The following is a 17774-nucleotide window of genomic DNA, read 5'->3' on the forward strand; positions in this document are numbered from 1 at the left end:
TGTATTCATTTTATACTATTTTGCTAATGAAGCTATGGCATTTTCTGTGTAGAACTGACACATTTTAGGTTCCTTCTTTTTAGAACCATAAAAGCTACTAACGTACCAACTATTTTTCCTTTTCTCCTTTTTCCCTCAAAAGAGGTACAAGGGTAGATTCAATAGATAAAATTGCAGTGACATATTTGGGAGGGATTGAGTTATAAAAGTTCAATTAGAGGGACGCTTGGGTGGCCCAGAGGTTAAGTATCTGCCTTCAGCCCAGGGCATGATCCTGGATCCCGGGATCGAGTCCCACATCGGGCTCCTTGCATGGAGCCTGCTTCTCCCTCTGCCTGTCTCTGTCTCTGTCTCTGTCTCTCTCTCTCTCTGTATATCTCTCATGAATAAATAAATAAAATCTTTAAAGAAGAAGTTCAATTAATCATAATGATCTTTTGAGTGTTCATATTGTTGTTGTTGTTTTAAGAGAGAGAGAGACCTAGGCAGGAAGGGGCAGAGGGAAAAGGAGAGAGAAAATCTTAAGCAGGCTTCATGCCCAGCGTGGAGCCTGATGTGGGCTCAGTCCCACAATTCCAAGATCATGATCTGAGCTGAAATCAAAAGTTGGATGTGTAACAAACTGAACCATTCAGGCATCCCTTGAGTTTTAATGTTGAAAGTTTCTCTGGCACATAAGAAACCCTAACTTACACTAACATTATTATATATGGGACTCTACGGGATCCCTGGGTGGCGCAGCAGTTTGGCGCCTAGCTTTGGCCCAGGGCGCGATCCTGGAGACCCGGGATCGAATCCCACATCGGGCTCCCGGTGCATGGAGCCTGCTTCACCCTCTGCCTGTGTCTCTGCCTCTCTCTCTCTCTGTGTGTGTGTGACTATCATAAATAAATAAAAATTAAAAAAAATATATATATATATATGGGACTCTACATTTGCCCCTGAATTTCACATTTCATTTTTGTTTTTTTAAGATTTTATTTATTTATTTATTTATTTAGTTAGTTAGTTAGTTAGTTAGTTAGTTAGTTAGTTATTTGAGAGAGAGAGAGAACATGAGTAGGGGCAGGGAGAGGGAGAAGCAGGCTCCCCACTGATCAGGGAGCCAGATGTGGGGCTCCATCCCAGGGCCCTGAGATCATGATCTGAGCTGAAGGCAGCCAGTTAATTGACTCAGTCACCCAGGTGCCCCTCACATTTCTTTTAATAGAGATACAAAAATGTCTTTATCAAAAATGTACCAAAAAATCTCTTCTTCTTCCACCTTTATCTACATCTTTTGTCATCTAAGATGGACAGTGTGAGGGACTAAAGATGTTTATGTCATTTCTTCTGGTCAGTAGACAATTTACTGCCCTACAAACAGAGCTGAAAGATCCAGGAAAGCAGATTTTAGATGTCGTAAAGCAAAAGAGATGCTTCGGGAGTTTGCAGTGGAAGAAAGTGAAAGTATGTTATAAATTCTTTTTACCCTCTAAATTTCTTGGAAGAATCACATCAAAGTGTCAAAAACATATTATAGTTTCCCCATTTTTATGCAGCTTTCCAAATATTCAGTCATAGTTTAATGTGGACCATCTACATGTTTTGTTTTCATTTATTTCAGCTCCTTCTTCTTTGGCCTACACTTTGAAATGTTTGGATTTCCCAGGGTCCAATCAATCTCTATTTCCTTTTCGTCTCCATTTCCTGCTCTTCTAGTTTAGAATCATCCAGTCTTAGGGTTCTAATCACCCCCAAAGGTCTCTAGCCTCAGTCTATAATACTGCCAAATCTCTTTAGCTCCGGATCTGTAATTCCAAGTGTCTATTAGCTTCTTAGATGTCCCAGAGCACTTCCACCCTAACATACTCAAGAATTAAGTCCTAACTTTCCCACCTTAACTATGGTGCCTAGCTCATATTGACGATGTCTATTGTAGTAAATAGCCTCCCAGTCACCCCTTCTTGAATCTTTCATGATGAAATCTGAATTGTATCACACCCATCTTACAAATCTTTAAGTGACTACAAAATATCTAATACATAATGTTCCAAACCTAACCATGCTGTGGCGGATACTGTCCGCTGCTTAACACTGTCTTCCCCTTATCCCTGAGAATAGACTGTTGCTTTCATTTCCAAGTGGAGGCAGAAGCTTCTTGATTTAAGAGAAAGAAGGGCCCCTTATACACTCATGGAAATCCTATTCCCCTTCACTGAGTGATGAGTCCAGAGGACATGTTTCCCAGTTTAGACGAACTAGATGAAAGGGACTGTTTGCTGGGGCATGATGCTCAGAAACATCATCTCCTCATGAAAGAAATCATCAAGGATAGCAGAAGGGCAGAGTCAAAAAAAAAAAAAAAAAAAAGGTCCCTGTGTCCTCCATGACATCACTGAACAGCAGGAAAATACCTGGAACTGCCTACCTCTAGATAGAGGGCTAGCGGAGTTAACAGAAGCCATTATTACTTAAGCTACTGTTAATCGGCATTTTGTTGCTAAAAGCATTTCTAAAAATAATAATAATAATAAAAAAATAAATAAAAGCATTTCTAGGTAATACACGGGCTCTTCAGGATTCTTGCTTTCCAGGACCAACTTATTTTACAGTTTCTTTAGTCAGTCTTCCAAACACACTATGCTCTAACCCATAGGATTTTAAGTGTTAATCCAGAAGGCGGACTTTTTCTCCATCATCTTCCTGGTGAGAAGCTCTTGATGTTTCAAGCTCTAGTTCAAACGTTACATCCTCAAGCAGTTATTATTTACCCACCCAAACTCCCTGACTGCTCTTGCCAAAATCATCTGCTCCAAGGGAAAATGCATTGATTTCTCTTTTGTTTCATACCTTATTTGTATATGACACATGGCATAGTGATGATCAGTCTTTCTCTTGACTTTGAGCATCTCGATGCAAGGATGTCTTATTCATCATTGTGCTCTCAGACTCTAGAACAGTGGCTGTCACGCAATGGCCACTCAGGTAATGCTTTTGGTTTTATATCTCTGGTCACAATAGGAGTACATATTACTCATATTTTGGGGGTCTAGAACCAGTACAAATTTAAATAATTAAAAAATACTACTAATAAGCCTAAAATTAATCCTAAATCCCAACTGAATAGTGATGCCAAACTTGTTTGGGAGAGGTGTTTTTTCTACACAATATAATTTGTTCCCTATGTTTCTTTTTATTTTTGACAAAATGCACGCATCTTCTCACATACCTACGGCTATTTAGACTTTACCAACAAAAAGTAAATTTTTACTTTCTGCTCAAGTCACTTGTTTCTTCTCCAAGATTTTTATGGCTCCATAACGAAAAAGGTAAGTTACACTTTAAGTATGGGGAAGCCACTGCTCGGTTTCTGCTAGGCCCTATTCTAGAAACATTCTTTCCCAAATACAGAGATCATTCATCCGGTTCCAATTTTAACTTGTGCATGACTGCCAGAGAGAGTCCACAGGCTAAATGCATGTAAAATTGCTTTCCAAGATGAGTATCAGAGTTGAAAAGAACATTAAAGGGTTGGTCTTTTCTTCAGAACTCTAACATTCTTAAGGGATAAAAACGTGAAAATGACAGGAGGTTCCTTGATCATTTGTTTTTTACTTCAATTGACGGCTCTCTGTGAGTCCATCAGGTAGATTAATCACTTCAAAGCAAACATATGTGGCTTTTAGAATTTTGATGTTTCATAATGTTTATCTATTAAAAATGCAAAATTGCATTGCAGCTTTTAATTTCAACTTGCGAAATCTAAGGGGGTATTTGATTCGAATGTTCTAACTCTTTTGACTCAGATCCAGAAACTTAGTAGCATGCCCACAGTTCAGCTACAGCATTCAGATCATCACGGTATATGCTTCCTGCTATCTGCTCTCTCTACTGCCTTCAGACAGTTTTTGTTACATATTTATCCTCACTTTCATTTTCTGCTCATTTTTTCCCAGTTGCCTAAAATCTCTTTTGAAGCACAGAAGGCATAAACTGTACATCACTTAAACTTTATAAATTAAAACTGCTTCCAATGAGGGCTCTAGATGCATTTGAAAAAATTTAGTACAAGATGTTTCGAGCTGTCAGAGGCACTTCATTGTACAGCTCCTAGAAGCACTATTCACTACTCTATCGTCCACGTGAATAATGCTCCCTGGAGTGGTGCAACATATTAGCTCATCCCTTTGTGTGAAGGGCTACTTATGCTGTCTCCGTGAGCAGAGACAGTTATATCTGTGGTTATGGTTCTCTAAGTGATAATTGCATCTGAAAGATCATTATTTTTCTTACCTGAGCTGTGGTTTCCTGCTAACAAGGTGGGGCTCACAGAGCATCTTCCCATTCTACTGGTGACCACAGGCGGTCCTGGTGTTCCATCCCATTCCTGAGCTTTGATAGGCTCTCTGGAAGATGCCCCATGATGCCCTCTTTCTTTGCTCTCCAACTTTGGTAACGGCTCCGTGCTGTGACTTCGGACTTTGAGTTCCTCTGTCGATTCTGTGTATCAACCAGAATTACATTCCGTTAAACAAAAGTCACATCCTTCTCAGATCCCTTTAAAACATTAAAGAGTGACTTTCTAAAATGCTTTCGATATATTTTTGTCAACTTGGAAGTGGGTTGGAGATTACAACATTTAAATATAACAGGGACAGAGATCATGTGGGGCCTTCTTTTCTGAGTAGTGCAGGTTAATATCACCAGGAAATAGTTTTCTCCTTGGAAGAGGAGAACCTCAATGAATCTTGAGTCTTTTGGTAACTATTGTGCTCAACTTCAAGGAAACTTCTAAAGGAGCATGTTAGACTCAAAGTCTTAACTGTCTCATCATCTATTCATTCTACTACCTACTATGAATTCATGAATTCAGTTCACTCTGCTAAAACTGTTTTTGCTAAGATCACCTCTTGCCTTCTAGCTGGCAAAACATTTGACAACTCTTTGACTACTCTCATGTATATCTTCAATTCTCTTGGCTTCTATAAGCACCCAACTTCCTTGGTTGTATTCTACATTCAATACCATGCCCTTGTCATTCATATGTTCCCTTCTTCTACTCATCCCTTACATGTTGTCCCCAAGATGCTAGCTTAGCCACTATTCTTTCCATTCTATATATATATCCTTCCTGTGATTTTATCTTCCAGGATTGATAGTGATTTCTAAAGATTTTATCACAAGCCTGGATCATTATTCAGAGCTTTAGACTCACTTATTCAACTGCCTGCTGGGTGAGTCCATCTGCATGCCCCATGGATAACACACATTTAACATCTAAGACATTGGACTGACACCCTGACACCATCTCTTACTATACTAATAGTTCCTCCTGTCCTGTCCAGCTAATGCTGGATACTTATCTTTCCCTTCCTTTAACTGGTACTCCCCAAATCTATCAGTCTGCAGATTCTACAGATTTTATTTATGAATATCCTGCTTTGCCTTCTGTTGCACTTTATATCACATCTACCTCAATCACTTCGGTTCCAACTTTAATCATTGCCCTTGAATTATTGTAGCTTGTCTACTACTCTCAATCCTTGCCTCTCCGAAGTCTGAGCTCCATATACTGCCAAAATGATCTGTTTAAAATGCAAATCTAACCAAGTGTATTTTTCAGCAAATGGAAGTAATAGCCATTCTGTTACACATATACATAAGTGTTTAAAAACACATGTAGTAAAGATGGTTTATGAGCAATAACCACTTGCTACGTTCAAAACAGTGTTGTCTCGGGAAATGGATGTGATAGCCATTCTATAATGCACATGGAGAAGTGTTTAAAAACAAAAACAAACAGAAAATGCAAACCTGTTTATCATGTACCCTTGACTAAAATCCTTCCTGAAGCCTTCTATTATCCACCGAATTTTGTCTAATCTCCTTATCATGACCCACGAGATTCCCCACTATGTCACTCTTCCCTTTCTCTTTGACTTCATTGCTTCCCCCCTGAACACTACATTCAAGAAACACTACTAAATTGGTTGAACCTTCTTCTTCCCCACTCCACCTCCAACAAAACAAGGCTGTTTTTAGTGCTACTATCTTTTACCTCATTTGCTTTGAATACCTTTGTACTTTGTCTTTGCTCCGGGAAGACTCCTGGGTCCTGGTTACTCAATTTAAGTATCCCTCTGAGGTCTCCTCCACCCATATCCCCACCACATGCTGGGATTTGGTCATCTCTGCATTGACATTGTCTTATAATACTTTTCCACATATCTGCTCTTTTCAAGAGGCCCTGAGTTCAGGAACTATGTTTTGTCTTGCTTAGTTTAGCTTTTATCCATTGGTGTCTTTAGCACCTTCAATACTGCTCAATAGATATTTAATTAATTAATTAATTTAGTACATTTCTCAACTCCTCAGGCATCTTTCTGATGTGTGTAGGAAATACAACGTTCCTAATGGAATAAGAGAATGGAGCAAGTGTTATAAATGTATTAAAGTGGCACAGAGCTAATAGTATTTTCCAAAATGTGATTATATAACAATCACAGGTTGTAAAATTCACCAGGTTGAAAGTTTCATTCAAATGAGGAATCATTGGGAAAGACTGCAGTGAAAAAAATAACTGCAATGGTTCAGAGAATCTGTATTTTGATTTTGTTACATTTAAGTTCAAATACTCATCAACTGTCATCAGTGTGAGAATACAAATGTCCCACTTTGGTTCCCCATTACCTGAAACTGTGAGGGAGAAACAGAACAGATTTGTAATGCAGTAAGAAGCCCGAGGTGAGGCCATCTGAGTGGCTTAGCTTTGCAACCCTGGCATGGTCATGGACCAGTAACCCATGTCACTGAGCACTTGGGTTCTTCTCTCAGGGCTTCATTTCCTTACCTACAAAATAGAGATAATACCAGCCCAGTCTAACCTCTCCCATTTAATTTGAAGGATCTAATGATATTCTACATTTTAAAATATTTTAGAAACTCAGCAGTGCCACCCATATAAAAGATATTATTGATTTAAATAAATAGTAGCCATTTGTTCTTTATGAATTTATTTCATCTTTCTACATTTGGACTAGATAAGAGAGATTGAAAACACAAATGGAAAATTGCCAGACCCCATATAAAAATAGAACTCCAACCCATCATCTACAGTAATGAGCCCAGAAATCCAATCTACTTTCCTTAAGTCAGATTTACAGAAAGTCAGGCTACTATCTCTAGCAACCAACCCAGGCAGCCTAACAATAATCTCTGTAACAGTTGGCCCCAAACAGCCAGGATTTAATTAATAACTGACAGCTTCTGGAATTGTTGTCTCTGCTTCCAACATAGGACCACCGGAGAAAATCAAATCTGCATCCCTATTCAACCACATAGGATCCCCTCCTGGTTGGCCTGCTTGCAGCTTCCCCATGCCAGCAGCCTCCATTTGGGGCAGAGCTGAAGTCTAGCCTCTTTCTCACTAAGTTTTTCTCCCAAAACTTTCCCACTCCTCTCCCTGCCTTCAAATCTCTGCGATTGTAAATAATGGTGGCTAACTGCCTTGCTGTAGCAAGCTCTGAATAAATAGCCTTTGCCAGTTCTCCTTTGTTTGCTCTTCATTTATATGCACAATTGCTATAGTCCTTTCCAGCTCCAAGAAGCTATGCAGTTGTGTAAACACATGTCATGAATATTATTTTGTGAGATAAAACTTAAACCAGGAGGGTAGTCTTATAATAACAACCTCAGAAAGATTCCTGGCCTTTACATGGGCCTCAAATAAGCCTAAGTCCCAGTTACACTAAAATCAAATCTAGAAAGCAAAAATATTTAAAAAGTGATACATTCCAGCATAATAATTACAGCAAGACAATTTAACTAACACTTGCTTTTCAGTGCCCTGAGTCAAATGGAATAAAACCAGTAGCAGAAAAGAACATCATAGACAATTTCCAAGCTGTTTATTCACAGTTTCAAGGAAAATGTAACTCTGGCTTCCAAATGTCACAGCCTCAAAGCCTAATGACCCATCTGTTTCCCTTTACCTTCCTTTCAGATTTCAAACAAAACATTGAAGATACTTGCTTTCGTTATCAACTTCTGTATTTTTTTCCACTACCCATATTCAGCTTTTACACACTCTCTCTCATGCACACTAGTCTTCTTCCACTGGAACTGAAACTTATCAAGCTAACAAAATGCTTATGCATAACATTGGATCCAATCTCTTTCCTGCAGGTTTGGACAACATTTTAAATATGAAAGGCTGAGGATGTGTGTCAAGGCACCTTCACCAACATCAATTTCTTTGTTCTCATTCAAATTACTTGCATACACATACTAGGGAAGTGTCACTTAGGTCTCAAACCTCAACTCAGTAAAAGCCCAATACAGCTTTGGAAACAAAAAGGAGACTTTTTCTTTTTTTCTTTCTTTCTTCCTTCTTTGTGTTCAAGTCCCAGAGGTTAGTCTTCAGTGAATTTTGGCAGATATATTTAAGGAAACTTGAACAAAAGAGTGGAAGATGTCGTGCTACTCGGAATTGCACCACTATACCTTAATGTCTGCCTCCTAAACAGAAGGAAATCATGAATGTACTATTGAGAATTTCATTTGGGAATAAATCTAGTTTCCTACAGATATTCAAAAAAGCTTCCTATAAGATGCATTTTCTAAATAAAATAATGTGAAAATCTTCAACATAGCTGTTGCAAGTAAATGGAAAGCAGACGATCAGACTAAGAAATATATACAGTAAGACATGTTGAGGGACTCCTGAGTAGCTCAGTGGTCAAGCATCTGCCTTTGGCTCAGAGTGTGATCCCGGGGTCCTGGGATCTAGTCCTGCACTGGGCTCCTTGTGGGGAGTCTGCTTCTCCCTCTGCCTATGTCTCTGCCTCTCTCTCTCTCTCTGTCTCTCATGAATTAATAAATAAAATCTTTAAAAAAGACGTGTTGAAACCTCAAAGAAATTTATTCAGAGGAATCAGGAGGTATTTATCCATATCCATATACTTCAATGTTTTCTTAAAGCCTGAAAAACAAAATTGATTTTACTACCATAAACCTTCCTGGTAGATATCAATCTTGGGTCCTCTAGTAAATTTCTAAGTGGGACCTTAGTTCTTTCAGATCTAAGTTCTTACAGCCTGAGCACGTAGCATAGGGCCAACTATATGGAAGGTGCTCATATAGCTAGAGGACTGAGTGTCCTCTATTTTTTTTTTTTGATTTTTATTTATTTATGATAGTCACACACACACACAGAGAGAGAGAGAGAGGCAGAGACACAGACAGAGGGAGAAGCAGGCTCCATGCACCGGGAGCCCGCCGTGGGATTCGATCCCAGGTCTCCAGGATCGCGCCCTGGGCCAAAGGCAGGCGCTAAACCGCTGTGCCACCCAGGGATCCCTCCTCTATTGATCTAAAATCTGATTCTCACATTGAAATCTGATCTTGAGCTGAAATCTTGCTGTGAAAAATGCATGTGTATTTCATTACATTTGTCTTTCAGACTCTACACTCTGCATATTATTGTCTTAAACTTCTTACAGTACTCAAGTTAAAGGACAAGTAAAGATAAGAGACAAGATAAAGATTCCACTTTTCATGACCAAAATATTCTCTTCATGCTTCCAATCTCATCACGCTTCATGCTGCTAATTCTGAAGTTCTTTCTCAGAGTTTCCCCTCTTTATGCTGTCTCTGGACCTACTCTTATCTCTCTAGTTTCTACCTTATTCCTCTCTCTACATTCCCTCCCTGGGGAGGTCCTGGGCCATCTAGAAGGACTTGGCTTCCCAGGTTGGATGGCTTTCACCAGCACATCTGTCCCCCAACAGATACTGAGTTTTCCCAGCTTCTCTGACCCACTCTTCCTCAACCACATTTACTCTCTAAACAGAAATGGTACAGAGGAGGAGCATGGCTCAGTGGCTCAGTTGGTTAAGTGTTGGATTCTGGATTTCTACTCAGGTCATGATCTCAGGGTTGTGGGATCCAGCCCCATGTCAGGCTCTGTACTCAGCATGGAGTTTGCTTGTCCTTCTCCTTCTGCTCCTCCCCTGTTCTCTCTCTCTCTGTCTCAAATAAATAAATACAATCTTAAAAAAAAAAAGAAAAGAAATGGTACAGAGGAATCTTATAAGTCTCAGAAACCTAAAAATCCCTCTGAAGCTCTAGAGACAAAGAAAACACGGTTGTACTGAAGGACCTTTATGTATGGCCATCTGCGGGACTGCACACATTAAAACAGACAGCATTATCCTCTTTCCAGACTTGCTTCTTTTCTGGCGAGGAAGATCATGTAGTTGATTTATATGTCTAGTTCCCCCACCAGACTATAGCAGCTTCTTAAGACTAAAGACTATATCTTTCATGTTGGTCCTCAGTATCTAACAGAGCCCTCAGTGAGAACTGACAGGATGCATGAGTGCATGCATGCTTCACCCAGCTTAGCTGGGTGAATTAGCCTTCATTAATTAGCCTTCATTCCTGGATCCAAGCCCATTGACGGCCATGACGCCGCACAGCCTCTCCCTCCTACCTCTCCATTCTCACCTGGCTCTCAGGCCATACCATGAACCAATAACCCTCAATGACAAACATGAGTTAGCTAAAATTATTTTTGTTTACCTATACGTATAGGTTATGTTTAATTGACTTGCTGGCAGATCAGAAAAGTTATTTGCCTGGGAAAATGAGTATTATTTGGAAATATGGCCAGTCACACTATTTTCCTGGAGGAACACCCTTTCTTTTCTTTTCTTTTCTTTTCTTTTCTTTTCTTTTCTTTTCTTTTCTTTTCTTTTCTTTTTTTCTTTTCTTTTCTTTCTTTTTCTTTTTTCTCTTCTTTCTTTCTTTCTTTCTCTCTCTCTTTCTTTCTTTCTTTCTTCTTTCTTTCTTTTCTTTCTCTTTCTTTTTTCTTTCTTCTCTCCCTCTCTCTCTCTCCCTTCCTTCCTTTCTTTTTTGCAATATGTAAGAATTAACTTGCCATATCATTTAATTGCGTCTATGAACATCTAGATGATTCAGATGATTTACACAAGAGGCTTTTATGTATGTGGTTTGTGACTAGTTATTTCTGAAATTTCACCCTCTCACATAGGGATCCCTTGGTTACAAAATGAACTTGGTGGCTGGTAACAAAGGGACCAAAGTTCATACAGCTGATGAGCATTTGAGCTTCCTGGGGACAAAAAAAAAAAAAAGCTTCGGGAATTATCCCCTCCTACTGGCATAATCAGCAGGATCAAAGTCCCTCCATTCTATTCCAACTGCTGAACAATGGAAATAATGAAAGGTGATCGAGGCAGATTAATTAGGCAGAAAAAACAGCACCTTGGAAGTGCTGAAGGAGGCACTGAACTAAATTCCATTATCAGATGGTATTTGATTCAATCATCAAATTTAAAGCTGAGAGAGACCTTAGAAATATCACAGTGTCAAGAGCTCATGAACAGTAAGGTGCGTGTATGTCATTACTGAGCTGGCTGGCTGCCTTTGGGAGGAGAGCTCCAGGGAGGGGAGACTTCCCACCTCATGGGAAAGTTTGGCTGGCTTTTGAACATCTTTAATTGCTGGAAAGCTCTCATACGGAGCCCAAGTCGGCCTCCCTCCAAGCACCACCATTTGCTGGTTGTTGGTAGTCCGGTTTCTGAAGCAACTCAGAACTAGTCTATTTCTGTTTTTAAAGCAGACATCCTTTAGAATCCAGAGTGGCACTCAGTCTCCTGCTGCTCACCTCTTCTTCACTGTACAAATCTAGAACTTTCACTCTCCTGGGCACCCTGGCCTGGACACTAATTGCATATCATGGTGTCTTTTAAAACTGTGGTGTCTGGAGCTGCTCAGAGCCAGACAGCCTGACATGGTTTTCCTTAGAGTCCAAGTGAGAACTGGAGTCCTCTCTTTGCATTTCTGTTATTCCATCTCCCGAGTCTCCAGGGAAAAGAGGGCACAGGCTCCCATGTTTCCACAACAAAAGGGCACCAGGAGCAGGGCCAATTTTCTATTTTTTATTATTGCTTCTCTGTCAGGTGAGCTTTGTCGTTTGGGATCAGTTATGTCAATTCCAACATCTAAAGGATGTCATCTCTTCAAATATAAATAGACAAAGAACTATAGCTCAGACATCTGGCTTTAAATAAAATTGAAAAGAAAGTCCAGGTTTGGGTGAAGAAGGCACTTCCATTTAATAAGATAGATGAGGCACATTACTTAACAAAATAATAAACTAGATGACACACACTGAAGCAGAAGAGGAAACACAAATAATCCTAACCCTTTACAGGTGTACAAACAGCTCAGAGCCTTAACACATCTTGCGCAAGGTCACACAGATGGTAATTAGCAAAGACCCGATAAAGAGACAGGTTTCCTGGCCACTGCCCAGCATGTATCTCTCCCCATAAGACATTGGAACTCACATACTGACTTATATTCAACAGTTTTGTGTTTTTTTTTTTTTTTTTTTATGGTTGCAGGGAATAACACTTATCATAGGGTGCAATAACAAGTAGAATTTCAAACACCATGTTTGGTCTTTAAAAACTCTCAATTAAACATCCAGATGTTTTAATTATTTGCCTTTCTTTTTTCTATGAAGGTGGATGAGGATTGTAGAGATACTGCCAAATTATCTCTACTTAAAAAAACAAAAACAAAAACAAAAAAAACAACTTCACTGAAGTCATCGGGCACAGCTCAAATGTTGACATAGTTTAGTAACACTAAAGAAGAAATTCTAGTATTGCAGGGTAATGAGAGACATTTACCAAGAGAATGCGATCTGTACTTTTGTTCCTATAATGTAGAAGCTAAGGGACCTGTGGGCAGAGTCCAGTCAGATGCTGGCCAAATTTGTTCTCTCTGGGACTGCACTTAAACTATACAACCCAGCATTTCTTGCAGTGAGGAAGAGTCACATAACTGAGGTCTGGCCTTTAGAATGTGGGTACATGTGATGTATGCCACCTCCAATTCAGGTCATAAAAATTCCCATGAAACCCACTCCTGCTGGCTGAGACTTTTTTGAAGTCCCAGGTACTGGTGTTGGTAAAGTCACCAGATGGCAACTTTCCAATAACTGTGGGGAGAGCTCTCCATCTTCCACTGAATCCAGTAATTGATTATCACATGTCTGGGACATTTGTCATGTCCTATGACATGAACAAGAGATAAACCATATTATATAAAGCCATTGAGGTTTTGTAGTTTTTTGCTATAGCAATTGAACTACCCTAATGTACATTTTAACTGATATTATTTCTCATTTTATTTCCTATAAAATATAGTTTAAATACAAAATACTTGACTTTCTACTGAGGACAATATTTTTATTGGCATATTGACAGAAAAATGAGGGGCAGAGAGATTGGTTAAATTGCCAAATACAGTGTAACCATTTGGCAGGCAATGCTTATCTCTTCATTCTAATTGTAACAAAAATACTTTATAAAATTGACACATTTTTATTGAGTATTTAATAAATATCTTAAATACTATGGTTTCAATAATTATATGCTGAATGTACAAGGGGAAGAATCTCTAAAAGGATCATTCAAAGAGCTTATATGTTTTATTTATATTCATTTGAATGAAGATAATGCCACCCAATTTTTTTCCAAATAGCTTTTCACCCTAAATACTAGCAAAGAATGAAATCTCTGAAAATAATTTAAAAAATAAGACCTTTAAAAAATTTCACAAGTAAGATAGTGACTATATCTTTAATATAAAAATTATTTTGATATAAATTAGATAAATTTGGGAAATCTTCACAATAAATTAAAATATTTCTCAGAACCATTCTGGAGTGGGGTTGAGATAATCTGGAGTCCACGCTCAGGTCAGTTCAATAAAACATCCTTCCTGAACCTTGATTTCCTCAAATAAAATTGTAGATTGAAATAAAGTATTTCTAAGTAATCCTCTTGAGTCTAAAATTGTATACATCTATAATGCCAAAGCTAGTACAAAAAGCAAAATAGCTCATGAAGATTCAATAGTATTACTATTTCTGTTCCAAAATAAACCTCTGCTTTATATTTCAGAATGTTTTACATTTGTCAAGGTGACTTTTTTGTAGCTTAATTCCCCTGCCAGTCAAATCATAGTGAACTAGAAAATAAATTAAGAAAGCAAGCTCTTAAAAAACATTAATGAGTTGTTTACCATCATTGGCAAACCTAACATCCAATTTTTTTTTTCTTGCTACCTGATTAGGAGACTTGAAATAAATAGGAGTTCTGGTTTTAAAAAATATAGATAATACCCTCAATGTTTTTTCCTGTTTCCTAGTTACTACTGGAAAAGCACAATGCAAGCTTTAAACAATGTCTTACAATGCCAGCAACAGCACTGTGGCTATTCTGCATCAGATGTTGCACTATACTCTTTATAAATAATATTTATAATCTTTGCATAGTCTTTCCAGGCCTGTATAGTGATAATTTTCACTGTTCAGGAAACTTAAAAGTCCTGCTATGAATAAGTTCACCAGAGCCAGTCAGAGGTAGGTAATTGGAGGAACCAGGATTGAACTCAGATCTCTCTGAACAAATAGCCACACCAGTGAGGCTTTGTTTGGTTTTCTCTTCTTCTCTTGGGATTCTCTTAAGAAGGAGAATTATTTACCTTATTTTAAAATGTAATCAGGGACACCTGGGTGACTCAGTGGTTGAGCATCTGCCTTTGGCTCATGGTGTGATCCTGGGGTCCAGGGATCAAGTCTCGCATTGGGCTCCCCACAGGGAGCCAGCTTCTCCCTCTGCCTGTGTCTCTACCTCTCTCTCTGTCTCTCATGAATAAATAAATAAAATCTTTTAAAAATAATAAAAGGTAATCAAAAAAAATTTTAAGCCCACCTTTCTTTTTTAAAAATTTGAAGATTCTGGGCAGTCCATTAAGTGTCTGACTCTTGATTTCAGTTCAGGTCAAGATCCTAAGATCATGAGATCAAACCTCCCCCAGGCTTTGTGCTCAGTGCAGAGTCTGCTTGAGATGCTCTCTCTCCTTCTCCCTCTCCCTCTCTCTTCCTTCCTCTCTCTCTTTCAAATAAATATATAAAATATTTTTTAAGCCAAAGACTTTTTTTAAAAAATTTATTTATTCATGAGACACAGAGAGAGAGAGGGAGAGAGAGAGAGAGGCAGAGACACGGGCAGAGGGAGAAGCAGGCTCCATGCAGGGAGCCTGATGTGGGACTCAATCCCTGGACTCCAGGATCCATGCTCTGAGCTGAAGGCAGGCACCAAACCGCTGAGCCACCCAGGGATCCCCAATATATAAAATATTTTAAAAAGGAATTTAAAAAAATGAAGATTGTATAAGCAAAAACATTAATATAATGAGATTTGGGAGAAATCAGTTGTCAGTCTAGATTGCATAGATTATGCACAACTCAGCCCCGAGACATTTTAACATGCAAGTTATATAGAGGTCCACAGTAGTTTTAAGATTGGATTAAATTCCCACAGCACACTGCATAATCCAAAGCACAGCTATTAAGTGATATTTATCAGTAACAGTGAAACAAGTCAGAAAACAAAGAACATGCATTTTCTTCAAGACTGCTTTTAGTAGTTACTCTGACATACTTTTTTGGATTGCTTTGATTTAAAAAAGCAAGTGTAGAAAAAATATTAATATATTTTCTTATTAGTATGTTCAATCCATAGTAAAATGCATATGTCTTGCTCCATATATATATAGGCTATTTTATGTGCCAGGCACCACGACAGTGAGAGACTAGAACACCTCTAGCTGCATGGGGTTCCTTTTCTAAGAGAGAGGGAAAAAAAAAAAAAAACAATTTATAGGAACTAATACAGTATTAGAGCTCTGTAAGAGCAATAAGAAGAGATGATAGAGCACAATGAAATTATAATAGATGATTTTTCCTAGTTGAGAGGCCAAGAAATCTTGATTAAATAGTGATTTGAAGAATGGAAAGTGGAGGGGGAGGGTGGGTCAAATGAGTTTTGCAAGCTAGGAGAAATGAAATATTCGTTTTTTGTGGGGTTGTTTTTGCATCTTATTTTATTATTAGTTTTTGGATATTTATTTATTTATTATGAGAGAGAGAGAGCTTGCATGGGCAGGGAAAGGGAGAGAATCTTAGGCAGACTCTTTGCTGAGAAAGGAGACAAAAACAGGGCTCGATCTCATAATCCATAGATCATGACCTGAGCCAAAATCATGAGTCAGATGCTCAACTGACGGAGTCACCCAGGTGCCCCTAGGTTTTTTAATGTAAATTCTAGTTAATTGACATACAGTTCAATAGTGGTTTTAGGAGTAGAGTTCAGTGGTTCATCATTTACTGTAATACCCAGTGCTTGTCATAACAAGTGCCCTCCTTAATGCCCACCACCTATCCATCCTATCTCCCACCCACTACCTTCCATCAACCCTCAGTTTGTTCTCGAGTTAAGAGTCTCTCATGATTTGTATCCCTCTCTCTCTCTCTTTCTCCCCTCCTGAATGTTCACCCATTTTGTTTTGTAAATTCCCCATATGAATGAAAATATATAGTATTTGTCTTTCTTTGATTGACTTACTTAGCTTAACACACTCTAGCTCCATCCATCTCATTGCAAATGGCAAGATTTCATTCTTTCTGATGGCTGTGTAGTATTCCATTGTATCTATATGCTGTATGTTCTTCATCCAATCATCAGCCAATGGGCATTTGGGCTCTTTCCATAGTTTGGCTATTATTGATAATGCTGCTATAAACATCAGGGTGCATGTACCCCTTTGAATGTATATTTTTGTATCCTTTGGGTAAATACCTATTAGTGCAATTGTTGGATCATAGGGTAGTTCTATTTTTAGCTTGTTGAGGAACTGCCACACTGTTCTCTAGAGTAGCTGCACCATAATTGTTGAACACACATAGCACTTTCATTGGATGTGTCCTCCCAAAAGCTGATACTGAGGTGGGAACTTCTAGCTTGACAAAAAAAAGCACAAGTAAACACAATACTTTAAAAAGAATGGTGGAGAAGAACAATGGTTCAGGCTCTGTGTTAAGTTCAGACTATCTAGAAGAAAGCTTTTATATTAGGAAAGAATGGAGCCTAAATTTTCATAGTTAAGAAGAAACAAATCAAGGAGGGTTTTTTAAAGATTTTATTTATTTATTCATGAGACACACAATGAGAGAGGCAGAGATATAGGCAGAGGGAGAAGCAAGCTCCCCATGGGGAGCCCGATGCAGGACTTGATCCCAGGACCCTGGGATCATGACCTAAACCAAAGGCAAAAGCTCAACTGAGCCACCCAGGCATCCCTCAAGAAGGGTTTTGAGTGACAAGCTAGAGTTTGTATTTTTGAGGGTATGTGATGCCATCAGCATTGAAGGAAGATTCTCTCAGGGGAAGTATGCAAGAAGGACCAAGAGGAAGATATGTGAGGGTCCAAGGCTCGTTATTAGTACCATATTATCCCTGGGCACTTGAAATCCACAGAACTTCAGACATCAGCATCTGAACATTATGATGCCATCAACTTCTTAAACATCCTTTTCAATGGGGTATATAGACATGGATGCAAAGATGTAGAAAGATGAAATATTTTATAGTGTATCTTTTTATAAACAAGCTTTAGTGTTTGCACTTAATGTAGATAAACTTGTGACTATATACTAGATGAAGATCACTTTCTGAACCTCAAAAAAACATCATATGTTTAATGACAAGAGAAATTACTTTTTACTAGCCCACCTCATTGTCTGGCCTTAATCTGATGTCAAAATTTAGAGAGAAAAATACCAGACAAGGTTATACTGAGAATTCATTAAGTAATTACCCTGAACTCAGAGTCAATTCTCTGCATATTAA

General features: G+C 38.6%; 1 protein-coding gene across 1 annotated transcript in view; it reads right to left on the bottom strand.

The window, feature by feature from the left end:
* The window catches only part of NYAP2 (neuronal tyrosine-phosphorylated phosphoinositide-3-kinase adaptor 2), a 255393-nt gene that overhangs the window by 62324 nt on the left and 175295 nt on the right, over positions 1–17774 (bottom strand). The window contains exon 5 of the mRNA XM_055300507.1: positions 4276–4482. Within this exon, the coding sequence (XP_055156482.1) occupies positions 4276–4482 (207 nt within the window). The remainder of the gene's footprint in view (positions 1–4275; positions 4483–17774) is intronic.

This window comes from Nyctereutes procyonoides, unplaced genomic scaffold (assembly GCF_905146905.1).
Source record: "Nyctereutes procyonoides isolate TBG_1078 unplaced genomic scaffold, NYPRO_anot_genome, whole genome shotgun sequence".
NCBI classification, from domain to species: Eukaryota; Metazoa; Chordata; class Mammalia; order Carnivora; family Canidae; genus Nyctereutes; species Nyctereutes procyonoides.